General features: G+C 41.7%; 1 protein-coding gene across 1 annotated transcript in view; it reads left to right on the plus strand.

Annotated features, from left to right (window-relative positions):
* TAFA4 (TAFA chemokine like family member 4) overlaps nucleotides 1–4,763 on the plus strand; it is a 62,872-nt gene extending 58,109 nt beyond the window's left edge. Inside the window, exons 4-5 of the mRNA XM_041425895.1 lie at nucleotides 1,321–1,476; nucleotides 4,612–4,763. Of these exons, the coding sequence (XP_041281829.1) occupies nucleotides 1,321–1,476; nucleotides 4,612–4,763 (308 nt within the window). The remainder of the gene's footprint in view (nucleotides 1–1,320; nucleotides 1,477–4,611) is intronic.
* The last annotated feature ends 22,179 nt before the right edge of the window (nucleotides 4,764–26,942 follow it).

Genomic DNA, 26,942 nt, shown 5'->3' on the forward strand with positions numbered 1-26,942 from the left:
TAACTGTTTTTGAAAGTTAAGATTTCACACCTAATCAAGTCATAACATTTTCTGCACAAAATTACAGTGATCTTTATCCCTCAGGAAAATTTCATTTGCAAAGGTGTGCCTGATGTTAGTTAGCAGCAGATACTGTAAAAAAACAAAAATCCCAAACCAACCTAAAATATCCAAACAAAAACCTCCAAACAGGGCAAACACGGAGTGAGGAGGAATAATTCTGGATAATTCTCAGGTTTGTCACTTGGAGGATTGTCTGTTTGTGGAGAGCTCTCTGCCTTCCCCCTGCATTTCTTTATTCTCAGTGCCTTTGATACCAGCCACACCTGCACCAGTGTCTGGGCTGTCTCTCTTCTTATGCTTTGTGCTGCTTTGATGGTGACTATTTTTGTTATTCTCAGTGTTGTCTCTGTCTCTCTCTTATGAAATAACTCACCCTGCTCTGTAGTGCTGTTAATTTACAAGGTGCTTTACAAACACAGATAAGAGCCATCCAAGGCTCTCCTCTAAATAAGACAAGACAAATGCAAGATGAAGCACTTGAAGGCTGTTCAGGAAAGTGAGGACATGGAAATGACTTGTGCAAGGAGCTGAGGGGCTTGTGAAGTGGAGTTTCTGAGAGGAGGTTTAGGCAGGATGGAGAGGAAGTTGGGCAGTGGAGGAAAATGATCAGCTGCAAGGAGCACTGAGGTGAAATGTGAAGTGAAGAGCAAGGAAGAGAAAGGGAGGGGAAAAATTAACTTGGAGAAACAGGGGATAGTGTAAATGAGAAAAGCAGGAGGACACAATATTTATCAGAGGTTTATTCAGAATGATCTGGGAGGGAACTGAAGAAATCCATACACTTTGGGTGTATTTTTTTTTTTTTCTTTTGGACAAAACTTAACTATCTATGACAGCTTTACAGCCTACCTTGTTCTCAGCCTGTCTGTGATGACAAGCATAGCAAGCAGTGCTTATGTGTGGATGTGTTAAAAAGTTTCCCTACTATTTAAGATGTAAATATTATATATAAATATTATCCTGTGTCTATTTATGAAGGGAAAGAATTAAATATAAAACCTGATGGATGTCAGGAAGGCAAAGGAAGGTGGGTGTGCTCTTTTTGCCTTCATCATCTAACTGATTACTCCAACCAGTTTAAATATAATGTAATATAGTATAAAATAATACAGTATAACAAAGTAATTAATTAACCTTCTTAACAAGATGAAGTCCTCCTCATCGCTCCCCCCTGCCACAAGAGTCATCCTGTTCGGACAGTTTCCCACCGGCACTGATGTGTTTTTCCTCTCCATCCCTCACCCCTGGACCTGTTAGGCCAGCACCAAGTGAAGCAAGGGACGTGTGAGGTGGTGGCCGTGCACCGGTGCTGCAACAAGAACCGGATCGAGGAGCGCTCCCAGACCGTGAAGTGCTCCTGCTTCCCGGGCCAGGTGGCCGGCACCACGCGGGCTCAGCCCTCCTGCGTGGAAGGTGAGAGCTTCTGCTCGCTCCTGGCTCCTTTATCTTGTTGGAGGAGTTCGTTCTCCTTGATGTCTGACTTCCCACTGCCGCAAAAAAAAGCGTAATCCTTCCTTTTGTTCGTTTCGGAAGCATCTCTGTGCCTTGATGATAATGAGCCTGTGCATAAATCTTGGTGTAATTAATCCTCTTAATGTATGTACTGGGCCATTTCATGTCTGTGCCAATAAAACTTCTTAATTTTTTAACGCAAGAGTTCTCCTCTAAAACTAGTTTGAAAGCAGCGTAAGCCAAGAAATTCAAGCTTATGATATTAACTCTTCCAGATGTCTTAAGACTCTGGCTTGGCTAAAAATTCCCTGGATAATAAATGCAACCCTGAGACTGGGCATGCAGATGGTGCTGGGACATCTGACATGGAGAGCTTTTCTCTAGATCAATATTTCACCATTTAATGTGCCTATTTTTTGTAGGGGTTGCTGCTCTTGTTAAGTAAGTAAATCTACTCCAAGACAGACTTTTTCTTAAAGTTACCAAAATCCCTCATTTCATTAATTCATAAGGAAATCTTGTTTTTATTCTTTTGCACATAAAATTGCAAACAATTCACTTAAACATAAAAAGAAAAAGCTTCAAAGTCCAATTCTAATCTAATATTTAGAAATATTTAATGTCAGACATAGAACTCTAAATACATGTGAATCTTGTTTTTGATTTTTTTTAACCTATTATGAAGCTGTCAAAAAAGATATTTTTAAAAAGTAGATTTTTAAAAAAGATTTTTAGATGCCTACTGTTTTTATGCTTCATAATTCAGCAATACTGTTAAGTTTAACAGTGCATTTTCTTAGGGAGTTTTCTTGTTACATCAGAAGTGTCTTCTGCATTCTTAGGTGACACATCAAATAGCAGAAATACTTTTGTATATAACAGATAATAGAAGTCAGGCATTATTTTAAACTCACTTAAAGACTGCAAAGGTAACACTGTCATTCTATGGCAGAAATATAAATACTGCTGAAGCTTGATTCAGCCAACAGTTGCTGAAGGAATTTAACAGCTGGGGTTTTTTTTATTCAAGTATAGCTGCAATTAAGTGCAACAAAATATTATGACTGTAAGATTTTGACTTTTGAGGTGGAAGCCTTTGATTCCCCCTCACTCCTTAGGGTAATGCTTTAGCAGGCTTTGCTTATTTTTGCCAGCATCTGGGGCTAGAGTGAGTTGCTGCAGCACAGAAGCTGAGACTCTCTTTCCTCAGCCTCAGGATCTGAGGTGTTTTCTCCCACTCTGTACATACCCTTCTGTAGACTCCTACACTGTGAAAGCAAGAAACTGTTTGAGTCTTCAATTTGCATACTACAGGCTGATACAGACATTTAGGGGCTTTTTGCAGCACGTTTGTCCTGAGTGCAGGCTTGTTTAATTTGCCCTGAGTTTAAAGGGAAGGATACACCCAAATCATAGAATTCCAGCACGTTTGTCCCGAGTGCAGGCTTGTTTAGTTTGCCTGAGTTTAAAGGGAAGGATACACCCAAATCATAGAATTATTTTTCCAACAAAACAAAAATTTATAAAGCAACTGGCTTGTAGCTTTTCTTAATTTTCCTTGAACTTCAGGCCTTATCCAGCAGTGGTGACAATTTGCAATAGGGCAGCAATTCTCTCTGCTGTTGGTCCCTGGTGCTCCCACCCCAAATCCCCAGCCCTGCTTGCCCCAGCAGACCTATGGTTGCCACTCCTCATTCCCACTCCTCCAGGAAGGATCATGGTGCCTCCTTCCATCCCCATGTTTTTTTGTTTTTCTCTGTGCCCTGTTGGGCACAAATATTTATCTCTCACCTCCCTGGAAGCACAGTCAGGTTTCACCCATTTTTTGTCCACGATCAATCAGTATCGATGCAAATGATCTGAGACCCAAATGACTGGTGAAAGTTCATACATTTATTCTGCAGTGTTGTAAGACTGAAAGATTAGTTAATAAGAGCCATAGCAGTGTTCCAGAAGTGTATTTTTTCATAACATTTTTCAGTAAAAGCGCAAAACAAAAGTAATTGAATGAACATTTCAGCAATATCCTGATGTCAGCTTGCCTGCTTGACACCCCAATTTAAAGGTTGCAGAAGAACAAATATGTCTTGAAATTAAAAGGAAAAAAAAGTGCTTTACAAGAAGCAGACTCCATTATTTTTGTTCATCTCTTCTGAATGTGTTATCTTTTAAAGCATGTGATTCAATAGTTCGTGCACATAGTAGCATAATGCAGACTAGCTGAGTCCACATCTTAAGCCATATTTTATTTTGAAATCCAATATAGATTATGTAGGATTGTGTACTGATATATTTCATAATAATTTTCTGGGATTTGAGTGCCATGAACAATGCAAAACTGATAAATGTATGCAGGTGTTTGTTTGTGCTGTTGTTAACAGCAGGTTTATAAGGTCATGAATACTTTTCTAAAAATAACAGGCATGGTCTTAATAGAAATTGGCTTTAGGGTAGAAAATTAATAAATTTGCCCAGTTAAGGTCTACAACTCTAGCCTTCCAAAACATATTGCAGAAGTGGCAGTGTGACTGCAAATGGATTTTTAGTCAATATTCTACTGCTTGCCAGAGGTTTCCCCATTCTTACCTGCAGTATTTGCTGACACACCTCTGGGGTTTACATCTCTGTGCAATTCTATTTTCTTGCCCAGTGAAGGAAGAAACTGGCATTTCTCTGTCCAGTCTCCCATATGCATGTATGGCTTAAACAAGAAGCCTCAGCTTCACCCCCCCTCACAGCAGGTTCTGGACTGAAGCATGCAAATGAAGGAGGCAAGTAATTTTTGTAGTCTGTGGAGATGGAAAGGCAACTTCGAATGTTGGAATCAGTCTCTGGTGGTGCCTGCCTCTTTATCATTTGGGTATGGCATTTACCCTTCTGAGGGCTGGTGTTTAGCCACTTTTTTACCTCAAACACACTCCATGTAATTCACTATTAAACCAGTAATTGTTGATTTTACCTTTTGAAATCAACTAATGGCACAGACAACCTTCACAGCAAAAAAAAAAAAAAAACAAAAAAACAAAAAAAACCCCAAAAAACCACAAGGGTGCAAATAAGAGATATTTTTTCTCTTCCTTGCTTCTTTTTTTCTAGCTTCCATTGTCCTGCAGAAGTGGTGGTGTCACATGAACCCCTGTTTGGATGGAGAGGACTGTAAAGTACTACCAGACTATTCAGGTTGGTCTTGCAGCAGTGGAAATAAAGTCAAAACCACAAAGGCAAGTACAGAGATCACCTGTATTTAAAGATGCCAGTCTGCTGATTGCTCTTATTGCATTGTGTCCGTGGCTGTGAGCCCCAGTCTTGGCCTTCTCAAAGTTTTGGAAAGCTGTGATTAATTAGTTGCTCTCAGAGAGGAAATATTAGGTCAGAGCTGCCCCTTCATTCCTGCAGTCACACTGAAAATGCTCCTGATTCAGTCTGCAGTGAGCCAAAGAAACTTTTGTTGTGCTCAGTGCTAGAGGGATAATCATGTTCCAGAACCAATTCTTCAATTTGCAGACTGAGTACAGGGATCCAAGATCTTTACCACTGTCACATAAAGTTAGATTCTTGTGTTGGACAGCCTCATATCTTTTGAAAGTACCAGTCTGGCTTGGGAGTTGTTGAGAACCTGCACTGATGTCACTGTGCCACACTGAGCACCCCTGGAAATCAGGCTGGCTCAGAATATTTCTAATTACAGACCATCCTGTAACTGGCCTGATTTTTTGTTTTTTAAACCAGACCTTTGCTATGTCATCTTATTTCTTAATTAATTGAGAGAAAATATCATGTCCTCTGTCTGCTTGGCAATTTAAAATTATTTCAGTGCATTGAGGTTCAACAAGTCACAGCAAACTGCAGGTCTAAGTACATCATAAACCAGGAGCCTTTAGCAGGCAATAGCAGGGAGAGACATATGCTCAGCTTTTCCCTTTACAGCCTCTTCTAGCTGGGAAAGGATGTTCTTCATTAGGTTACAGTCTGAGTTAATAAGCAATACTGTCACCAAAGGCTGTTTAGTGAAGGCTGTTCTGAGGAGTGAAAACTGCACTAATTTCTGGATGGATGAGAGGAAATGGGATGTTTTGGGCAGCCATGGTGTGGCACTGCTGGTCTGCAGACATTGCACAGTGCCACAGAGGAGTGGCAGAGGCGTTGGAACTAGAAGACCTTTAAGAACTTTTTCAATCCAAACCTCTCTATGGTTCTATGGCCAATGGTATTTATCAAGTGCCAAAAATGTAGTCTACAGCATGCCTGGGTCCTGCTGATCTCCTGTGGTGGACACTACACCTGGAATCAATGTGGATAACTGGGACTCAGTTATTGCTAGATAAAGATCAACCTCAGCCTTTCAGGTTTTTTTCCCAGAGCTGATTTTTAACTACTCATTTGTAGATAAGGAGTAGCATTGTAGCATCACACTGAAGGGTGAGACTGGAGAATCAGGAGTTCTAGATATTGTACAAGACAACTTCATCTCTGGACACACCAGAAGAGAGATGACAGTTTATACCAAAAGGGCTTTATTGGAGAAGAGCGAGTCAGGTTAATTATCCTTTGAGTGAGGGTTAATTATCCTTGATGCCTTCACAGACACTCGAGGGGTGGGGGACAGAACAAAGACTTCAGTGTTGGCACTGATGAGTGAGGTGTCAGATCCTCAGTCATGCAGCTGCCTCTTCCTTCCTCTGGATAGTAAGGAAGCTAGAATGGAAAGACAAGTTCCCTTGTCACAGGGAAAAGGGAAGTATGGTGTAACTTATATTTTTATTTTGAAATAATAATATATTTTTATTTTGAAAACGAACCAAAGATTTGTCTCAGATCAATAAACAAAATATTTCTTAGGTATGTTATTAAAATTTTACACAAAGGGCTATTTGAACTGTCAGACCCACAGCCCAAACTGTTCAGCCACCTGTGAGCCTCAGCAATGGGATGCTCAAATCAGACACAGCAAAACCCTTTGGGACAATTACAGAAAGTGTATGCATCCATGATTTTTTTCCAGTTTAATAGCTGCCTTATATCTAAAACACAATAGTTGAGATCCATTCCATGCTAATTTTTTTCTGTGTTATGCACCAGAGATGATCTCATTACCATTTAAATTTGTAATCAATTTTTAAAGCTTTTTAAGACCCTGGGATCAGTGCTACGTGGGACAGTGGCTTCCACAGGTTAATTATACACTGAAAGAGGAAATGTCATTTAATCAACTTTAAGGCCTCTATCTTTCCATTCCATGAAAATAAGCAAAAATAGTGTAACTAAAATATTTGAAGCAGAGGAGACTGCTGACACTACTCAGCATTTAGATGAATAGTTAGTGTCTGAGTGGGACAGTTAAAATGTGCAAAGCTGAGGAATTTGCATCTTCCATCAGTTCCCTCAGGGAAGGAAATAAAAACTTCTCAATGCTGAGTGTCTGTTTAGTTTTGTGGCACATGTAGACACTGCAGAGCAGAGCTGACAAAGCTCTCCTCCTTCCAGCTGCCTGTTCTCATCCTTTTCCAGGACAGGAAATCCAGCAGGACTCTCCTCACTGTGCACCCAGAGCTGCTGGGCTTGTGCCCTGTGTGTGCATCAAGGCTTGAACACATCCCTGCAGCCCCTCCAGGGCCCTGTGGGGGTTCTGCTGGCTGGGGGAGATTTCTGCTGCAAGAACCATTTATTCCCATGTGCTGCCTGGTCCCTGATTCCCTCCCATAGGATGGAGCCCTGGGAATGGGCAGCAGTTTGCATGAATGGCCCTTTGGGATGTAAATCCTACACTTGTGCTGGAGGCATTGGTGTTGGGAATGACACGAAGCAAAGTAAAATAGGAGATGTCCAGGAGAGGTTGGTGGCAAATTTAATGGTGGATTGCCATTTCTTTATCAGCAAATCCCTCTCATGCTATCAAATAACATGTAATCAACATTTCTATAGAGATTCTGCTTCTCTGTGTGCTGTAAAGGTGTGGCTGGGGCAAGTTCATTCATTGTCTATTTGTGTGCACAGTTCTTTTGCAGTAACAATGCACCTGATATCATCTTTTTTTTGGTCAATTCTATATTAGTAACTCTTTCCTCTTCTTTCATAGGTAACACGGTAGCAAAGGCTAAACCTGTGGGTCACTCCCAGAACTGTGGCGTGTGGAACTGCTCCTTGGCTGTTACACAGACTCTTTTTTTGTCATGCTGTTATTGACTTCACCCTTTGAACTTGCAAAGGAGTTGGGAAAATGGGACAGCACTTCTCCTTTCAACTGTGGCTGCAGCTCCTGGACCTGGGTTTTGCTATTGAGTGGTACATTACAATCTCACAAGAAAAACCAGGGAGATTTGGTTCTACCTGAAATGCACCTTGGATTCCCAAGGATCTGAGACCTGGCTGAAAATTGTGGAAGAACACACCTGAGCTTCTCGTGGTGCACCAAGGATAAGACTTTCCTAATGACACAAAGATATGTAAAATTGTTTTAAGTGAGTTTAGGTCATGAATGTAACTTAGGGGATCATAGAATGAAAATGTTGATGTTAGAACTGGTACAGATGATCTCTAAGGTCTTTTCAACCTATATGATTCTATGGATTTGTCTGAGGTGTTTCTTGCATACAGTACAACATAAAAATACAAAGCTGATCCCAGTGAATTATGGGACTGTGTTAGTTAATTATGTCTAAGTGTATTTTCAACTGTAATTTAGTACCTATCAGGGTGGTATGAAGGTGAAAAGATGGAACTTATAGAATTAGTAACAATTATTGTAGGGCAAACTTTGGTTATAGCTGTGCAATTAGATTTATTTCCTTAGATAGTTCTAGGTAGTTTAACCTTTACATTCATAAGTGATGGCAGGAAAGCATGAGGAAGAGATAAAATTTGAAAGCAGGCATAGTTTTTCTTGTCCTAAAATAAATCCATTCTCTAGGGGAATAGCAAAGTATACATATTCCTTGCCTCTTTGAATCTAGATATGGAAAAGAATTTAGCCATTAGCTAGAAATAGTCATTGAGATGCCTCAGAAAAAGGAGAGCAGGCTTGTACTGCATAAGGAAGGCTTTCTGGAAGGGGAGTAATTTGTTTGGATTTTCATTGCTTTGGTTATATCCTAATAGGTAACATACTTAAAATTCATAAGCAAAATTCTAGATAAAAGTGAATCTTCAGTTTCAATTGCTTCTTGTTTAGAATGATTATAATAATTAAATGTCCAGTTCCTTGACAGACTTGAATTTCCAAGTGGTTACATTTTGAGACACATAATTGTTCCCTATTATTGTAGATGTATTTCATGCTCTTTTTCTTATTTGCCTGTTAGAGTTTTTTGTCATCAATCTTCATAAATAGAACAGAGGGTAGGGGTGAAGCTGTAGCCAGTCTGTTCCTCCTGACATTGCAGCAGACTGAAGTGCAGATGAACTGCTGGTGACCCAGACACAGAAGTCGTCGTTATGCTTTATGTAAATATTGGGGTAACGATGCACATCCAATTTTTATATAGACTGAAAGGTGAAAAAAACCCAAAAAACTGTCTAGTACTAATGTAAGTCATTGTGCATAAACTCTCTAGTGTATGGGAAAGATCCCATCAGCAGTGGGAAGCTGTTCAGGGTCATAATTATTAACTCCTGATTTGCTGGAGTGAGTGGGAGCATTCAGCCAGTTAATCCCACCAGAATCAGTGTGGAAGGATCTGGCCCTGTGTGTTTTTTTGGTTTTGATTTGCTTGGTTTAGGTCACTTTCAATGATGTATTTAATTACAGCTGGGACCATAGTGGTCACTGTACTCAGTGATAAGCAAAAAAGAGATTTTCTGCTCTGTGCTTGGACAGATGAACAGACTCTGCTTGCCCTAATGAGCTCTACATTTCCAATATTTTTCCATTGTTTTGATTTTCTGATTAAATTTTAAAATTACCTTTACTATTTTTATTGTTTCTCTGCATATATATTCATGGTGTCATCAGGGAAGATCCTTTTCATTTGCTATTTGTACAGTATTGGCCTGTAACTGGAATTTATTTATTTTGGTAAGTGTTCTATGGCGATGTTCAGTTAAAACTGTTGCTGAGATGTTCTAGGTGGGGAAAAAAAAAAGAGTTTTAGAGAAAAGTTGTCTATTTTTGAAGCTAAATACAAAGAAAATAAGGTGCTTTCCAGTGGTCATACACTGGATTTGTGGAGGAATTGAGGACAAAACGAGAACTTCTCTTATTCAGTCCTATCCCAAATGGGTGCAGTATGAAATAGCTCCCTGGAAGGTGCTTTTGCTGTCACTGAGGAAGGAGAAAAACTACAATGTAAATTTGGTAGCACGGGATGATGAAATATGGCCCAAATGAATGGCTTGCCCTCCTAGAAGCCCAGCCCATGACAGAGGTTTTCTATTCCTAAAGAAGCTTTGTTCAGAGGATCTTGGGTAGGTTTACAGCCCTTCCTGACTCGTTGCACAGATGCTGTGACGTGAGCCTGCCTCTCCTTGTGGAGCATTGCTGCTGCTTCCAGCGCTCTTGTCTGGCACCTGACACCAGCTCTGCCCTTCTGCTGAGAGGCAGCAGAGTTAAATCTGTGCCAGCTGCTCTGTCAGTGGAGGAGATCAGTGCTCAGGTCCTTGGTGTGTTCTCCCTGGAACACTTTGTGTTTAACTTCTGCTTCTAGAAGAGCAGTTTTGGTAAGCAGCAATCCTCCCCATCTCTTTGCAGCCCCAGGCTGCTCCCACTGTTGAGCTTCTGGGGGCTGAATCCTGTGGGTCATCGCACCCAGGGTTTTGTTTGCACAGGCATTCTCCTGTCCTGGTTCAGAGAATAATCCTCTTGCTCTAAAAGTGGCAATGTCTTTCCATACAGTTTCAAACAAGGATTATTGCAGACACTCACTTCTCTGATGATACATTAATATCTAAGCTGAACTGATTAATATCCTGATTATACCTTTATCTTATTTCTTAACTGTGTTCTTTTTGTCCCTCATCAGGATGACCCTGATGCCTTTCCTTTCCTCCAGGTGACATTTGAGTAGGCATAAATAACCTTGGCTTCTTCATGGCCTTTTTATTCCCTTCTGCCTGTCTTTGTAACTCTCCTTGAAGTTTTGGTGAATATTTTTAAACACAGATTGCCAGAATTACGTGTTTATTTGGCATCTGCCATTGCTGGTTTTTGGGAGTGTTGAACACTGCCAGGACTGACTGGTGAGTAGCGCCAGCTCCATTCTGTCTCACTTTGAGCAGGAAGTGCCACTGCTCACTCCCCAGCCATTCCTTGCCACCATCCTTGTCTTCTCCAGCTACAGAAGGAAATATCTGTGGTATCAAAAGAAATGCTTGAATATATAGATTAAATTAGATATATGGCATTTTATTTATCTAGAAATTCAATTATCATAATATAACTCCCTTCAAGGTTTTCCTTGCATCCTACAACTGTGTTAAATTCATGACAGATTTTTTCCATTTTCCATTTACCTCTAAGTCTTATCTTCAAGGATTTTTGTTCAAATCGGGATCTAAAGAGAGTGGATAAATTTTTTACACTTGCTGTAAATTTTCTCAAGGGTTAGTTTATGACAAACCTACAACAATAGAAAATGGCTTTGAAGACTCTCAGTTTACTTGCAGACTGAAAAGACCCTGAGGTAAGAGAACAGTTAAGACTTCTGTCATAACAATAGATGCTTCTATATCTATTGAGATAGAAATGATCCTGTAACAAATATTTGGGATAAATTAGTACCTCTAAACTGTAGTAATGTCATTTAAAGAACTGCTTTTTGCAGCACAGTGTCTCTCAGCAATGCATTGGGGGTAATAATTCTGGACAAACTCAGAATGGATGCGCTCACCTTGGAATTTGGATTATATTGGTTATGTTCAAGAGGGTGGTTTTTTGAAGGTTAAGGCTGCAGGGATTCTCACTGCCTGGAAATGAGAATCCTACACCTGAAAACATGAAGTATGTACTGTTTTTCACTTCAGTTACCTTAGAGCTTCAGAATCTCATTTTCAAGGGCAGGATTAACTAAACAATGATAAAACTGGGAGCTTTTTTTTCCAAATAGTGACTTTGCCTTTATGAATAAGCAGCATATCTCCCATATCTCCCATATCTCTCTCTCTCATAATTTCCTTTTTGTCTTTTGCTGTTAAAATTTCTTAAAAAGACAAACAAAAAAGTGCCTGGGCAGAATTAACAGCTTGTACTTTAGAGTCTAGAACTCTGCTGTGTGAACGTGTCTCAGTTACCGGATTTTGCTAATTTGGATGAAATTTCACAAATGGGGTTTAGAATAACAGCATGTACCAACCTTCAGGAGACCTTTTGCATTTTATAAAGCACCACAGCTTTATTATGGTTATGAGGACAAACTCACCCACCAGGAGAAAATGAGTAAAACCACTTCAGGGGCCATTCTGCTGTGCCCTGTGTGTATGATTGTGACATTCCCATTAATACCTAGAAATCACATGCACTCAAAAGAAGAGCAGTTTTGGTATCGTGTTTTATTGGTAGCATATTGTTATTACAATCATTTATGCAAAACAATAGTCAGTGAAATGTTGCCAGAAGAATCACTGCAGGCTGCTCTGAATGTGGAGGCTCAAGCCTGTGAAAAGCCACTGTTGCATTTTACCAAGATGGGTCCTGGAAATGAATACATATTTCTGGTCCTTTGAGATGTAATGACTTGTAAAAGGTGCAGACATGAGGGAGACTTAAGTGGAAAATCAGCTCTGTTTTCACTCTCCTGTCCCATTCTGTAACAGAGAAGAAAATGCTTGTACCTTCAGTCTTTGTACACTTTTCTGGACTGAAGCTCAGAGATTTATAAATTTCTTCTAGCCAATGTAAGTTTTCCATTTTTGAAGGTATCTAAGAGCATGGTCAGATCACAAGTGGTTAAGCAGTGATCTTATCAGGACACTGATAAGCTGAATTTAGCTGATTTTGCTGAAATGCTGGTACCCTATTTTCTTGTGGATATAAAGCAAAGTGAGGTAACTCAAGCTGCTGTGAAGGTTGCATCTTTTAAAGCTCTCTTAAATCTGAGTTGTCTGTCTCAGGCATAACCTGCTTTATATCTGCCTCATAGGGGTTATTTAGGGACACTGGACAATCCAGCTCTAGCAGTGACTTCTTAATGTTGGTGTATGAAAGGTTTTTATCTTTGTGAATGAAATTTTGCAGAACTGACCCCACTTACATGCTTGGTGTTTATGCATTGAAGTCTCCAGCAGAGAAATAGGAAATGTTTTGTTTGCTCACTGGAGCTGTGCTTCACTTGATCACAATCCATGCTGCCATGAGGTTGTATAAATCATAGTAAATCAGCATCCCTTCTGCTCTTTGGTGTTCTCACTGGGTGGAGGTTTGGGGCTCCCATTCATGGCTCTTGGCTACAGAATCCTGATTTTTGTTCTTTGCAGTTCAAGGTTGTGGGTGGATGTACTTTTTTTTCCCCATTTTTATCAAGAATTTGAATCATCAGAGAGGTTTTTCACAGAAATGCCTTCCAGTCAGGAAACTTCTTACTGGGTCTTCTGAGCAGAGGGAATGGCTGGCTGGGACATGAAAAGAAATCTGTGAGGGGCCAAGTTCATCCAACCCCAGGGATGCTCTCAGTGAGCCAGAAGAGTGGCAATGTGACATGGGTAAGATAACTTTACCTCGAGACACCTCATGTTATTGATACAAAGCATTATTCAAGGCATTTCAAGGACTCTTAACCTGTGGCCTTCATATGGCTGAGGCCTTAGAGAGCCACAATAAATTGCAAAATAATTTTCATGCAACTAAAAGGAACATCTACGAGGCCATTCATGAGCCACCGTGAGAAGGAGATGAACATTACAGCAGTGGAAAAACAGCCTAAAAGGCAACACAAAATTAGGTACAGAATATATTTATCTGCTGTACAGTACTTTGCAGATCCACCCAAGCTCATCGTGCACTCGGTGATTTTCCAGTTTACAGAATCATGATGATTTTTTCTTTACCACGTTTTTCGACAAATATTCCCATTGCTTAAAATTCACCAGAACAAGTGATTTGCAAGCAAAATTGTCAGCTGTTTGCTTACCCTTTAAATTAAGTAGCTCACAAAGTAATCTACTACAGTGGTAAAATCAATGTAAAATGCATTACTCTAACTCCCAACAAAATAAAATCAGTACTTTGTAAAACAGCCCTGCTATTCACAGGACTAAACTCTGCTGTCACTGGGATTCCTGTGGAACTCCTGGAGCTGATGAGTTCACACGGGTCCAGATGAATGCACAATGATATTCTCTACCTGCCTTTTGAAGATGTGCCTGCAGTCAGCAGGAGGCATTAGCAAATCCGTGAGGAATATTGCAGGAAGAGCAGAGGAATGTACTGCTGCTTTCAACAACTTTTACAGGGCCTTTGGAAAGTCAAGGGAAAACTGCTTCCTCCTGCAGCAGCCCATGGCTTCAGAGCCTGAGGATTAGGTCCTACCCCTGCAGGGAGCACGCGTGCCTGCCTGTGGTTGGCAGTGAGCTCCGGGCTTCTCAGCTCTGCTTAATGTGCATTTTTTACACAGGGCTGGTGCAAGCTGTAACGTGGCTGTGCTGAGTGTCTAAAGATGAATTCCAGGTCGTGTAAAGAAGAGGCCATGGGGATGCTCACACCCTCAGATGGATCAGGGCGTGTGTGAAAGGATTGAGCTCTGCCCCCACATGGGGCTGTGTCCAGAGACATTCTCTCTGTCCATGTGCTAAAAATCCAATTTCTGACAGCAGGAAAACACAAACAAGTGCAGAGGGGATGCGAATTCCTGCAGCAAGGGCTAGAAAGAACGTTTTTTGTCACTTAAAGCAAAGCAGACAAGGTAGCACATCCCACAGGACGCTAATGAGCCACCTGATAACACCGAGTGCACACCTGACCCCTTGACACGGGGAGCCAGGATGACAGATGTACTGTCAAAATACAAATCTATCAACTTCATCATGTAAATCTACCCACAGATGCTTTACAGTAGAGATCTGAGGGCAAACAAACATTTAACTTACAGAGTAACCTTGTAAACAGGAACTTTTTACAAAAGACTCCAGTTAATAATTTATGAATTGTAACAGTGTCATGAGAAAAGGATACAGAGCATTGATTTTTGGCATTGAATGACAACAAAGCCAATTCCCCAGTTTCCACAATAATGATGCACTCACTCTTCTAGTGTTGGGGTGTATTGATATTCATATTGCATTTGCATAAAATCCTGTCTCTCATCTTTTATATTATTCATTTTGTGCTTTCCATCTCTTTCCCAAATGTGTTGAGTTGTTCCCTTAAACACACAAATTTCTATTCTGCAGATTTCTGTTCCGAGTCACTTCAGGATGCTGAGTTTTGCTCTTTAATTAGGTCTGTAAAGAATTTGGTGCTTAGATCAGGAATTAATTTTGTTTTCTTGTTTATAAGTAATTTATTGTGACCTCTTGAAATGATAGCATTTGCCCTGTGTGAAGACAGTTAATTTTCCAAGATGTGACAAGCACAGTTTTTAATTAGATTAGGGTAATCATGTCAAAAAAGGAACTTTCTTTTATGCAGCACAAGGATATTTGCATTCTTTTAGCAAAACCTTCTTTTTTCACATGAATGAAAATTAAGCCTAGCAACGAACAGAACTGCAGTGTTGGAGCTCATGCAAGGAGAAATTTTTGAGCTGTTTATAATACCTTTCAGGCCTCTTCTTACAGAGCTGCATTCGTGGTACATGTTTATTTATGATTAATGTATCAATATTTTAGTTTCTATTTTAAAGAGGCTTTATCCAAATATCTGTAAGCATTTTTGCAGAGAAACCTTTAAAATATGGATTGGGTGTAGCTCTAAATGTTGTGTCTTTTCCCCCCTATACCCTTGAGCAGTGATGGCACAAATCCAATCCCTTTTGGATGTTCTCTCTTTGGGGAAAGACCCCGATGGACGGGGAAGGCTGGCTGGGCTATGGGAGGAGGTTTTTCTGTGTTGTTTTGACATGAATTCATGAATGGAATCTTGGTTTGTCCACTGGAGTTCTGGAATCACAGCATGCAAAAGGTGTGGGGTTTTCAACAGGATCCAAAGCCTCCATAAGCACCTTTGAAGGTATTTTAGTTTATAGTTCTGATGAGGCTATTTGAGTCTGCCAAATCAAATCGGATTTTGCTGCTCCTTTAGAGAGAGGTGCTTCTGTAGATCTGTGGTTTAATGGGCTGATGGCAGTTTCAGAGATGCTACAGTTTCCTAAATTGCTGCAGGTGCACTGATGGGTGAGACCCTATAGGCCTATTCTGAGCCATTAATGCTCACCACATCAAGAATATTTCAACAGAGTTATGTTCCTGGATCATTGATCTGCTGATCCATAGGTGTGCAGAATTATGTTCTGTCAGACAAGCTCAAAGAGGCAGGAATGTTTTCTGTATCCTCCAACAACGTTTTTTTTTCCTTATGGGAGGCCCAATTCAAGGATTGCTTTGGAGATTTTAGAGGTGCTTTTGATGAAGGAATGACATTATTGAGCCTACCAATTGTGTTTTACCTGCTGGATAAGTAGATATATATATATCTATGCATATATATATATAGAGAGAGATATCTGCTATTCATATAGATATATGAATAAATAGCCCGTGAAATGATGAACTATTTCCTTTCTTAATGTTTTTTTTTTTTTTTTTTTTTCCCACTGCACATTATGTTCTGGAGTGTGATTCCTTGTGCCTCAGATCTAGGACAAATCAATATTTGATGACTGATGAAGTCACTCCTTTAAATTTTGTTTTAATTTTTTTTTTAATCTGTCAAGTTCATGAATGTCCTGTTCTGCACCAATGGGGTTTGGCTCTTGGCTGATTGCAGGGTGTGCCCAAGCAGGAGGCTGGGGCCAGACTGAGAGGAATGCTGAATTTGGTGCTGCTCCTAGCCAGAGTCCTGCCATGGAGATTGTGTTTGAGATCCAGCTGCAGGCTGTGACACACAAGCAGTGCCAAGCTGGTTGAATAAGTGCAGATAGGCTGGAAAATGCAGTGGATATCCTGGTGTGCACCTTTACCCATAGAAATCCTGCATAAGTGATGGAGCCCAAAGGTTTTCCATCAATATTGGAAGGCAGTTCTATCCCTCTCTGCTTTATTGCTTGTGACAGTGAGAGCTAGGGAGCCAGGGCTGTCCCCATCCTGTCCCCAGGGCACAGGTCCAAGGGAGAAGCCAGACTGGTGTTTCCCAAATGTGGATTCCTGCAGCCCAACTGCCTACGAGCCAGTCTGCTGTGTAGCAAGCAGGTAATGTGAGATGTAAGAGCTTTGCCAACTTGTCTATCAAATATTGACTGTGTGCAGCTACTGTGAGGCTTTACAGGCAGTGGAAAATCTGGCTGTGTGGTAAAAGCTGCTGCTATGCTCGTTCAGCCTGAGATGTAGATCTAAATTTTCCTCATTTCTGTCCTCCTTTTCCTTCCAGTCCTTATATCCAAACTGTGCATCAACACACATTCAAAAGGCAATGGAGGGATGCTCATTAAAGCCTCCTGCACTGCTCTTGCATGGACAGAATTAGATGAGAGTCATTTATCCTTTCAAAACAGCACAGTTTGTTCTTCAGGAACATTTACAGTATTATGCAGCCAGGGAAACTCTCCATAAGAGCATTTGGTTCTTACAGACAGGTGCTGCAGAATGGTTTCCTCTAAAGGGCTAAAGGTTTGCCAACTGCTCTGTGGCTGCCACCCTGACACAGCAGAGCCACCCTGAGAGCTGTGGGAGGCTGGTGGCTCACTGGTACCCTCTCAGCAGTCTGTGAGGGAGCTCAGTAACTCACAATGAGCCACTGTGGAACCCTGGAAGGGTTTCCTTTCATGCTGCTGGCAAGGCTGTTACTCTGAGGCTGCAGCATGCATGGCACAGCAGAAGCTGCATTATCACTTTTGCTGTTGGCCCTGTTTATAGCTCCTGCGCCAGTGGTAGGTGAAAGCATGACTGGCATGTAATGGGGAGACAGGTGGAGATTTTCCAGTGGCAGAGGAATCAGCTGCTGGCATTCATCCCTCTCCAGCACTGGCTTAGCCAGTTGGGTGCTGCAAAGGAGCAGGGAGAATCCCATTTATCAGTATTTTGCTTATATGTGTGACAGGGAGGGATTAAATGCACAATGCTGTGCTGCCATCAGGTTGTAGAAAGGGAGAGAAAGACAAAGCTAGATGAGAAACAGTGGAAAGTAAACACTATTTTTTAACCCCTTTCTAATTTTTCTAAATTATCTTAATATTTAGAGGAGAAATCATAGAATAACCTGAGTTGGAAGAGACCCACAAGGATCATCAAAGTCCAACTCCTGGCCCTGTACAGGACAGTCCCAGAAACCACACCATGGGCCTGAGAGTGCTGTCCAAACACCTCTTGAATCTTCTTCAGTCTTGTTGGTTAGTGTTAACTGAAGGTGAAATGTAATACTTTATTACATATTATGATTGACAACCCTTTCATTTTCATGTGTTTACTAAATAAAATGTTGGATTTGCAGAGGTATTACTTTATAATTGAGAGTATTACTAAAATTCTGAAATTAATTTATTCAGCTTTATAAACCAACTTTTCTTACTTTGTATTTCGTTTCTGCAACCCAAGCAGACTGTCTTCTGTGGCCCTGGAGATGTCTCTGCAAGTCTTAATAAATCCTCAAACTTCAGTTAATGTCTTACATGTATTAGTCACATGTGAGTTTAATCGCCATTATGAGAGCCTATCCTGGGTCATGGAGCCATTTCCCTTGGAAATAATTACCCTCAGTTGCAGCATAATGCGTTAATAGAATTGCTTTAAAGCAGGAGAGCAGCCCCATTAGCACTTGTCAGTGCTCTGTGTATTTTCAGGATGTCTCTCACTTCTTTTGTGAGCCATTAGAACCACAGGGCTGGGATGCAGGAAATAGTCTGGTGCACCCTGGCAGCTGTGAGCGGTGAAGTGGCAAGTGAATTATCCGAAAGGAGACACCTGACACTCCAAAGGGAGCTGTTTCCTGGCGTGCTGGGTCCAGCTCTGCAGCCCTGGTGAAGTGTCTGTGTAACTGCTGGCTCCTGCTCTGCTCGGGGTGTCAGAGCTGCTGAACCTGGCAGCGCAGCTGCACACGCCAGCAGTGCTCTACAGCGAGCTTTTCTTAGCTCAGATTGACTCAGAACCAGAAAATGGAAAGGAAGTGTGAGCAGGAGGCATCTCAAACACATAGGGGAGTGTGCAGTGCTGCCTGTGTCTGCCCCAGCAGTCCTGGACCTGCCTGAGCAAGGTGGAGCTGCTGCAGCTGGTTGGAGTGAGGATGTCTGTCCCAAACCTGCACCAAATGGCCAAAGGTGTGTCCTGGGAGCTCTGGGCTGAGCTCCTTCACATGGAGAAAGTGACTGACCCCACGTCCCACACCCTGTGGGAGATGGAAGAAATGAACAGTGCAAGAAAAGGGGAGCTGGCAGCTCATTTGGCTCCATGATGGTTTTACTCAGAAACAGCATTTGTTTTCCATGGCATCTGCAATCTTCCTTCACAAACCCCTCTGTTCATTATGTTAAATTGGAAGCAAATGTAGAAAATACGTGACTATGGTTCAGTATATATTTTCATTGCTTTGCTTTTGCAATTAACTTGTTGGCATAAAAGTCATTATCTGATGACATCTGGGAACAAGAAAACCAATATTGTCTGGGGCAGAGGAATCCTACTTATCTTTGCAGCAGCCATTAAGACAAACACTTCTCTGGTTTTGTGCAAACAACCTGATCACTTTTTTGGCAATTAAAATCAGCTGATATCATCACTATGCTCCAGACTCCATCCCAGTGCCAAAGGTTGATAAGTAATAAATGTTCAAGTCAAAGCTGACCCTATGCAGGCCTCCCAGAGCTTTGGAAAAGCTCACAATATTTCAGCCACAGCAGGTGCATTCTGTAATCCTTTATTAAAAACTCCTGCCACACATCCCCCCAACATGCGGTGGGGTCTTTTGCAGATTAAATCTGACATGCTATGAAGTCACTGCAACCTTTTCCTTACTCCTAATTAAAGGAAAGAAAGCCAAGAAGAGAATGAAGTACTCCTAAAGAGAAGTGTGAGGCAGGTGGGTAGAAATGATTGTAGTGTGTGGCAATCACCAGGCTTCAGGTTCACAAGATGGGGAAGGTGCTTGACCTGCTGCTCTTCCTGTGTGTGTGCTTAAATTAAATCGTAGGCTTTCTGTGAGAGGTAACTGACTCTGTTTAATTAAAAGCCTCTCTCCTGTTCTACCTGGACTTCTAATTCCAGGGCGATGTGTAGGCACACGGTGCTTTGTCTTCTCAGGGTAATTAGAGTTAGTAATGCAGCTGTCCTGTTTACAGTGTAAATCCCCCTAATGACAAATGGAGTAGACTTTTGGAGAAACCCTGATGATACTTCAGACAGGGAGAGTGGATGATCTTTGCAAATAACTGGTGGGTAGAAAGTAAATCATTATCTGCTAATAAGCCTCTGATTGCTGGGTGTTTTACACTGTGGAAGATTAGGGAACTTGACTTTGCTTTATTTGAGTCCTGTCTGTGGAGCTGAAGCACGAACAGGAGTAACTGGTTTGTATATGGGTGAGATTCTGACCTTGGGTCTTGAGAATCTCTTTGAGAGTTCACACTATGGCAGAAGCTCTTCTCTGGTGCTGGTGAGAAAAATGTGACAAAAAAAGCTTTAGAAATGGATAGTCTGCAGTAATATGGGGGCAGATTCTGTGTTGTGAAGCAGCCAGTGACCTCTCCACCAGGTGAGAGGACCTGCTTAAACACTCTATAGCCAAATAACAGAAGACCTCTGTGTCCCAAAACCCCCACAGCATCAGGAGAGAGAGCTGATTAAGGGTGGAATGAGGACGTGCTTTTACCCTTGTTTGCAGGTGTGTTCCTGAGGAGAGCAGTGTGTGCCAGCTGCAGTCCCTGACTTCTGCTGAGACAGAGCTGGGGACCAGGAGGGGGAGGTCACTTCAGCTGTCAGATTTCAGAGACCAGAGACTGCTCAGCAGGGAAGAGATGAGGAACATATGGTGTGGTGGGAGGAGGTGACAGTGGCAGTGAAGATCAAGAAATATAATGAGAAGCAAACTTTTTGTGGGGTGCTGCCTTTAGGAATGTGGTGTCAGAGGGCAGGAACTGGTGAGAAAGAGGCTGATTGTGCAAAGGAGAATCTAATAGGGTAAAGACTCAAAAAAGAATCAAATAGGAGCTGTGAACAGGGATGAGCCTTGGGAGGGAAATTGCCCTCTGTCAGGCATATTCTTCCCATGGCATATGTCAGCCTGGAGGCCACGGGAGCTGTGGTGGAATTGGAGGAGCATCTTAAAGGTGGATGTTCTGCGTCCATTGGTTGCTCTCCAGGGGAATAAATCTGGGCCCTCTGGTTATTCTCCAGGTCTGGTTTTGGTTCAGCAGGGGACAGGAGGTATTTTCCTGGCACAGATGACTGTATGAGTACAGCCCTGGGAGGAGGGAATGGCCATGGGAGGAGATGTGCCACCAGCCCATTGTGCCTGGGGCTCACTCACTGGGACCTTGGGAGCAGCTCTGGGAGGAAGCAACTGGTGAGGAGTTCCTTCAGTTGGACTGAATCCCACTTCTCCTTGCTCTATTATATTTCAGCTACCAGGGATGAGTTGGGTGGCACTACCTTTGCTTGTTTTGGGTTGTGTCATGCTGTCATTGCAGCTGGTGTGGCCTTGCACAAAACAATTCTCTCTGCAATGTCTGGTGCTGATCCCAGGTGTGCTCAGCCCACCAAAGAGAGCTTGAGGAGCTGATCATCACCCTGTCCACTGACCATGCTCAAGGACTTCCAGACATCTGAATATCTGCTACAATTTGTTGTAGAGTTCTTGTGGCTGTTATGGCACCCTGGGAATTGTTTCCTAACTACTGAGAAATTCAAGGTTTGAAAAGTGCTGCTATCTCAAATTCAGACAGCAACCCAAAATCTTAACCATTCTTATTCATCAGCTGAGGGAATTTAAAGGAAGGAGCTGGCTTAGTTGAAAAAACCTGTTTCAGTGAATTGCAATTACTGCAGTTTGTGTTCAGACTTTTTAAAATGTAAATTAAGTATTTGCTGATAGTTAAAAATTTCAAAGGAAGAAAGCAGGTCTATGTGAAATTCAGTGTGTTTCAAGTAAAAAAGTATATTAAAAAGTAGTTTAGGTTACAGATTTTTTTCTCCCCAGCTAACAAATTTTTGAACAGTTCTTCATTTGCAATGTTTTGAATTAGGTGAAATGGCATTTTCTGATGTTTCCTCAAAAATTCCCAAATTGTTTTAATGATCTAACCAAAAACACTCTTCTGTGGCTTTTTGCCAATATGTTGGTTTATGTATAATTATACTGGAATTATATTAAAAGTTTATTTCATAATGAAAATAACCTCAAGAGAAATGAAAATGGATATAGAGTTGCAAATTAAGCACTCTCCAAAAAGTGAAATTTTCTCTGCAAGGAAATCTGTGCTCCACTTTCAGGTCTGAGAGGGTAATAAATTGAACACAGAATGTTTCACAGACAGTGTCAGATATAAAATATATTAATCTTGTCAGAGAGTGTACTAACTCTCCCAGATTTATGATCAGGTGCACTTAAGTTCTGTTCTTCTCATTAATCTTGATTTACAAACAGTAGCCTTTGGAACAAGGGGTCAGAAAAGACAAGAGACTCAGGGATGTGTTGCTTGGATAACTCACCTTCCCCTGCTGCCCTGTGCCTTTCAATGACACCCTTCCATCTTTAATTACTGAAAGGTCTTTAATCTTGTCTGAGTAAGGGCAGAATATGATGAATGTGAGGGGTTGCCTGTGCTACTCTGGGTTTGTTTTTTAACAAGAGATGTCATGGACGTTGGTGGGAACAGCAAGATAATCACATCTACCACTAGCAGGACTTGATGCTGAGAAAGTTCAAGAGGAGAGGGATGCACTGGGAAGGGGGGGAAACAGCAGGAGAATTATTGAGTGAAAACAGCCATGTAGAAAAAATACAGTTCCTGAAGAAACTGCATTTTAAAGTCTGCTTGACATATATACTCGGTATAAAATCCTGTCCATCTGCAAAAGAATGTCCCTTTGTAATTCTTAAAATTATGGAGATGGGGAAAACCAAGCTTTCACAGGAAATAAACTGGTAATTCCACCAGGTGATAATGGAGAGAAATCAGTCTGCCTGCAGGCTGGTGTTCTAGGCAGGATAACATCACCCTGGATTGTTGTCAAGGTGCTTAACCTGGAGGAGTAAATAACAAACCTCCCAAATCTACTTGTGATTCATAATAGGAATGGAAGAAAAGAATTCATCTGATGAAGCTACAAAACTGCCAGATGTGAGAAGGTAGGTGTATACCAAATGGAAATTATTTCTAACTTCCTCTCTGGTATGGTCTGTCATCCAAAAAAATATCAAGGATGGGTTGAAGCATTCAGTACATTCTTCCTGCTCTTGCTTTTCTGTACTTTCTCTATGGGTATTAACCTGTTGGAGCATCTGTTGTGGGCAAGGTCAGTGGCTGTGTGAACTAATGGACTTTGTAGTTCTTCCAAATGGGAGCAGAAACTCGTGACATTTGGTATGATGAGGGCTTTGGAAAGAGTTTTGGCATGAACCAGTTATCTGAGTTGTGAATTTAGGTCAGGAAGTAAATTCACCTTAAAGAAATATGCCTGAAGTGTACCAGAGTCGGGACTTTCCTGATACCCCCTAGAAAAATATTTCACAGCTATTGATAAAACCCACCTTATTTTCTTCACAGCTCCCCTGGAAGCTTTGTTCTGAGCTTTAAGACCTCTCAAAGACTCACAGATGCCATGGGGGTTCATGGAGGAGAATTCAAACTTTGATGTGGTTGGAACTTGAGACACTAATTGCTTTGAAAAATAGAACCAGGCCTTAAGCTGGCATCAGATACTGGCTGGGAGCCATGGGAAAGACTTGAGCACAAACCAGATATGCCCTTGGCAACATAAGCCATGAAATAAGCAGTTGTTCCCCATTCCCAACCAGCTGGAGCTGGTGTACAGTTTCCACACTGAGTTTCAAAACACATTGAGTTATTATAATCCAGCCCAGAGGTGACAAATTCATGGATTACTGATGCCACCCAAGCAGCCAGACTTTGCAAGGTGTCAGACCCAAGGCACAGCCCTGACAAATGTGAGCAGAGTGCTTTTCCACAGAGGGGGAGACGATGTTTCCATGAGCCGTTAAAAGAAATCCTTCCCCTCATCCTGCATTTTGGCCATGCTTGGATTCATTCACTTCACCTCCTTGGATGCAGTTCAAGCCATCTGCTCCTCTCCAAGAGCTGTGCTCCTGGAGATGCTCTGGCGTGCTGTGAGTGCCAGTGGTGGTATCTGTGGGGAATGAGGGCACTGTCCTCTGCAGCCTGCAGCACCTTCTTCATCTCTCCCAACCATCCTTCCTAGTCAGAGGAAGAAGGGTTACATGGATGTCTGTGGGCTGTTCAAGGATGGGAGAAGAGAGACTGCCTCCACACTTAAGTTTGCTGGGCACCCCTGACAGCAGCTATGTTGGGGTTGAACTCTCCTCTTCTACTCTTGTTATGTTATTGTGTAATTGTTATGAACAGTTTCTCCAATTTTTGTTTCAAAGGCTGCAGACTAATGTAGGAGTGGAAGGGAGGTGGTGACAAGACCCCTCTGTGCTGTCTAAGGGGCTGCATCCCTGTTCTGTGCAGGATGTTGGCCAAAGCGAGACAGCTGGCAGGGAGCAGGGAGGTGTCAGCAGCAGAACACGTCAGAACCTTCAAGGTCAAGGATCAGCTTTTGAAAAGGTTGAAGAAATTATTTATCATTGAAAGAAGGACTTTGAAGACTTGATTTCTTGAATATTAATTTTGAATCCTGGCCTTTTTTTTGGGGGGGGTGAGGGGGTGGTGAAAAAAAAGAACTTTGCTGGAGCACAGAAACACAGACATCAGCTTGGTTGTAGGTGAAAGTTTCTTTTCCAGGGACAGCCATATGTACTTGATTAATAAGCTGACACTTCTCCACGACTTTTTTTTTTGCTGGTTTACAGATTCATGGAGTGACCTTCTTGGTAGGGATAAAGGGAATAGGGAGAGTGGGGGCATCTAAACAGTAGAAGAAAATACATAATGATTTTTTTTTTTCTGACTGGTTTGCTCACTTAGAACAAGCTGAGGCTTCTTTGAAAGGCAAAGCAGTTTCAGTGGTTCTAAGCCATGCTGGTCTGTAGTTTAACCTCTGATCTCTGTTCTCATTAGTTGGCAAAAATTCCAAGAGTCTGAAATTCCTAGTGCTTCCAGAATACAAAATTTCAGATTTTGCATTGAAAATATGGTGCAAAATATGTTCATCTCATAAGAAAATCCAGATAATAACATGATAGCTGAACATCTTCGTATAAAGCTTCCATGTGTTGGAAGGCAGCTGATCTATAATCTCATTAAGAGAGTCAGAAGTCTTTCTCTTTGGAGGAGAACATGCTGCTGATCATCTTATTTTCTTGCTATATGGGTTTTCTTCATGTGTTTATTTTTAATTCTGATTATTCAATGCAGGAATACTTTCTGCATCTGAAACTGAGGAACAGTTAACCCCTCCTCTTCATTCGTCTGGTATGTACTAAAATATATCCCAGAGTGTGGAATGTGTCCTAGACTTGTTGATGAGAAGGAGCAAAGGTGAGAGAGGTGTCTTTCCAAGAGTCTGTAGCATCGAGTCACGTCTCAGTGAGGCAGTCACGACTAAATGCAGCAGCCAAATTGAAATCCTGCCTAGTCTGACTTGGTTTATTGGCATCTGATCTTGCAGTCACCTGACAGTGTCAGGCTTCCCCCCTTTCTGCTCTGTTCAATGGTGTTGCAGAAAGAGCAACTGTTTTCAGGAATGATTCAACAAATGGTGAATTTGGAAGAAATATTTTATGCAGTTTGAGAAGGTTTAGGGCACGGTTATCACAGCAACTTCCTCCTGGTGGTTTCTATTTCCTGAGCCCTAGTGGGATTGGCTTCTGCTGGACTCTGTGCAAGATTTGCATTTCTTTTCCAACTGGGTGCAACTGGTTTAACAAATTAAAGTATAGGTCAAAGAATCTGATGTTCCTGTAAGGTGACAGAGTCAAATGCTCACAGGCCTTCCTCCCACGAATGTCACCAAGGCCAGAGCTGTGGGTGGAAGGAGATGGCCATCTGTGTAGGAAAACCAATTATTCAGCAAAGCCCCATCCTTTGCTAAATTAGCAAGTGTTGGTAGTAACTGCAAATGCACCATTCTCAGTGCTTCTCTGTGTACTGCCCAAGTGTCACTCAGAGTGAGGTGCAATAGCAGGTTTCCAAGTTAAAAATTCAATGTTTTTTTTTCAAATATGTAAAGCATAAATTAACACATGTAATGAAAAGCTGGATTATTTTTATCCCTTAGAACTGCTGCTCAGAATGTTTCTTTGTTTTGTCAGATTGGAAAGGCATCAAATTGTTTTATTCATTATTTCTCCCCATAGGTTGCTTTCCAACTTCATGTGTTTTGTGCTGTGTAGTTTGGAACATTTTCAGATGGAAAAGTGCAGCCAAAGAGACTCCCAGCTTGTTTTGACAGTGTCTTGTGTATTTTATGCACCTGTTTAAAGCAAACACCACCCCTTGACACCCCCTCAAATATAATGATCTTTGATTTGGTTCACTCCATGGACCTAGAATTGATATGAAAACCTGTGCAAGGATTAAACCATGTGAATAATTTAAAAATTGTGTCTAAATACAAGTGCAGCAGGGTTCACCCCTGGCAACTCTCAAAAGAGCTTAAAGAAGACCTTTCATGGATAGTTTAAGAAGATATGGTTCTCTGTTGGGACTGGGGGAACAGGCTGGTAACCTTTTCTGTCCCCTTGTGGATCTGTCTTCTGTAATTACCTAATTCACTGCTTTAAATTTATTTCCAAATAAGGAAGGATTGTTTTTAGATGGAAAGCTTAGTAACACTACAGCTTATTTGGTCAGGGAAGCATGAAGACAGGATAAAGGAGAATATGTCTAGTGCCAGAGGTTTCCCAGGAGCTTCAGTCAGACCTGGGTTAGGCTCAGCTTGGAGAGGGATCAGCAGGACACGAGGCTGAGCTGGATTTATGGGTGCATTTTTCTAACAGTAGCTTTTGCCTCTCAAGGTCAGCCCACCCGAAGTGCACCTACACAGGGATGTTAGAGAGGAATAAGCCATAAAACCATAAAATGTACAGCAGACTGAGGAGATGTCAAGTGGATTATTGCTTTGACAGACTCAGGAGACTGAAGCACAGGTGCAGCCTAAAAACAGCTGATAAAGTAAGTGCTGGCTGCTAATGAGAGCTCCCAAATCTGGAACTGCTCATGCTGCAAGGAGGCCATGCCTTGGGTAGGAGCTGCTCCTTCCAAGGGTGAGGACAGGCT

The sequence above is a fragment of the Onychostruthus taczanowskii genome, unplaced genomic scaffold (assembly GCF_017590055.1).
Source record: "Onychostruthus taczanowskii isolate IOZ18803 unplaced genomic scaffold, ASM1759005v1 scaffold9, whole genome shotgun sequence".
Lineage (NCBI taxonomy): Eukaryota > Metazoa > Chordata > Aves > Passeriformes > Passeridae > Onychostruthus > Onychostruthus taczanowskii.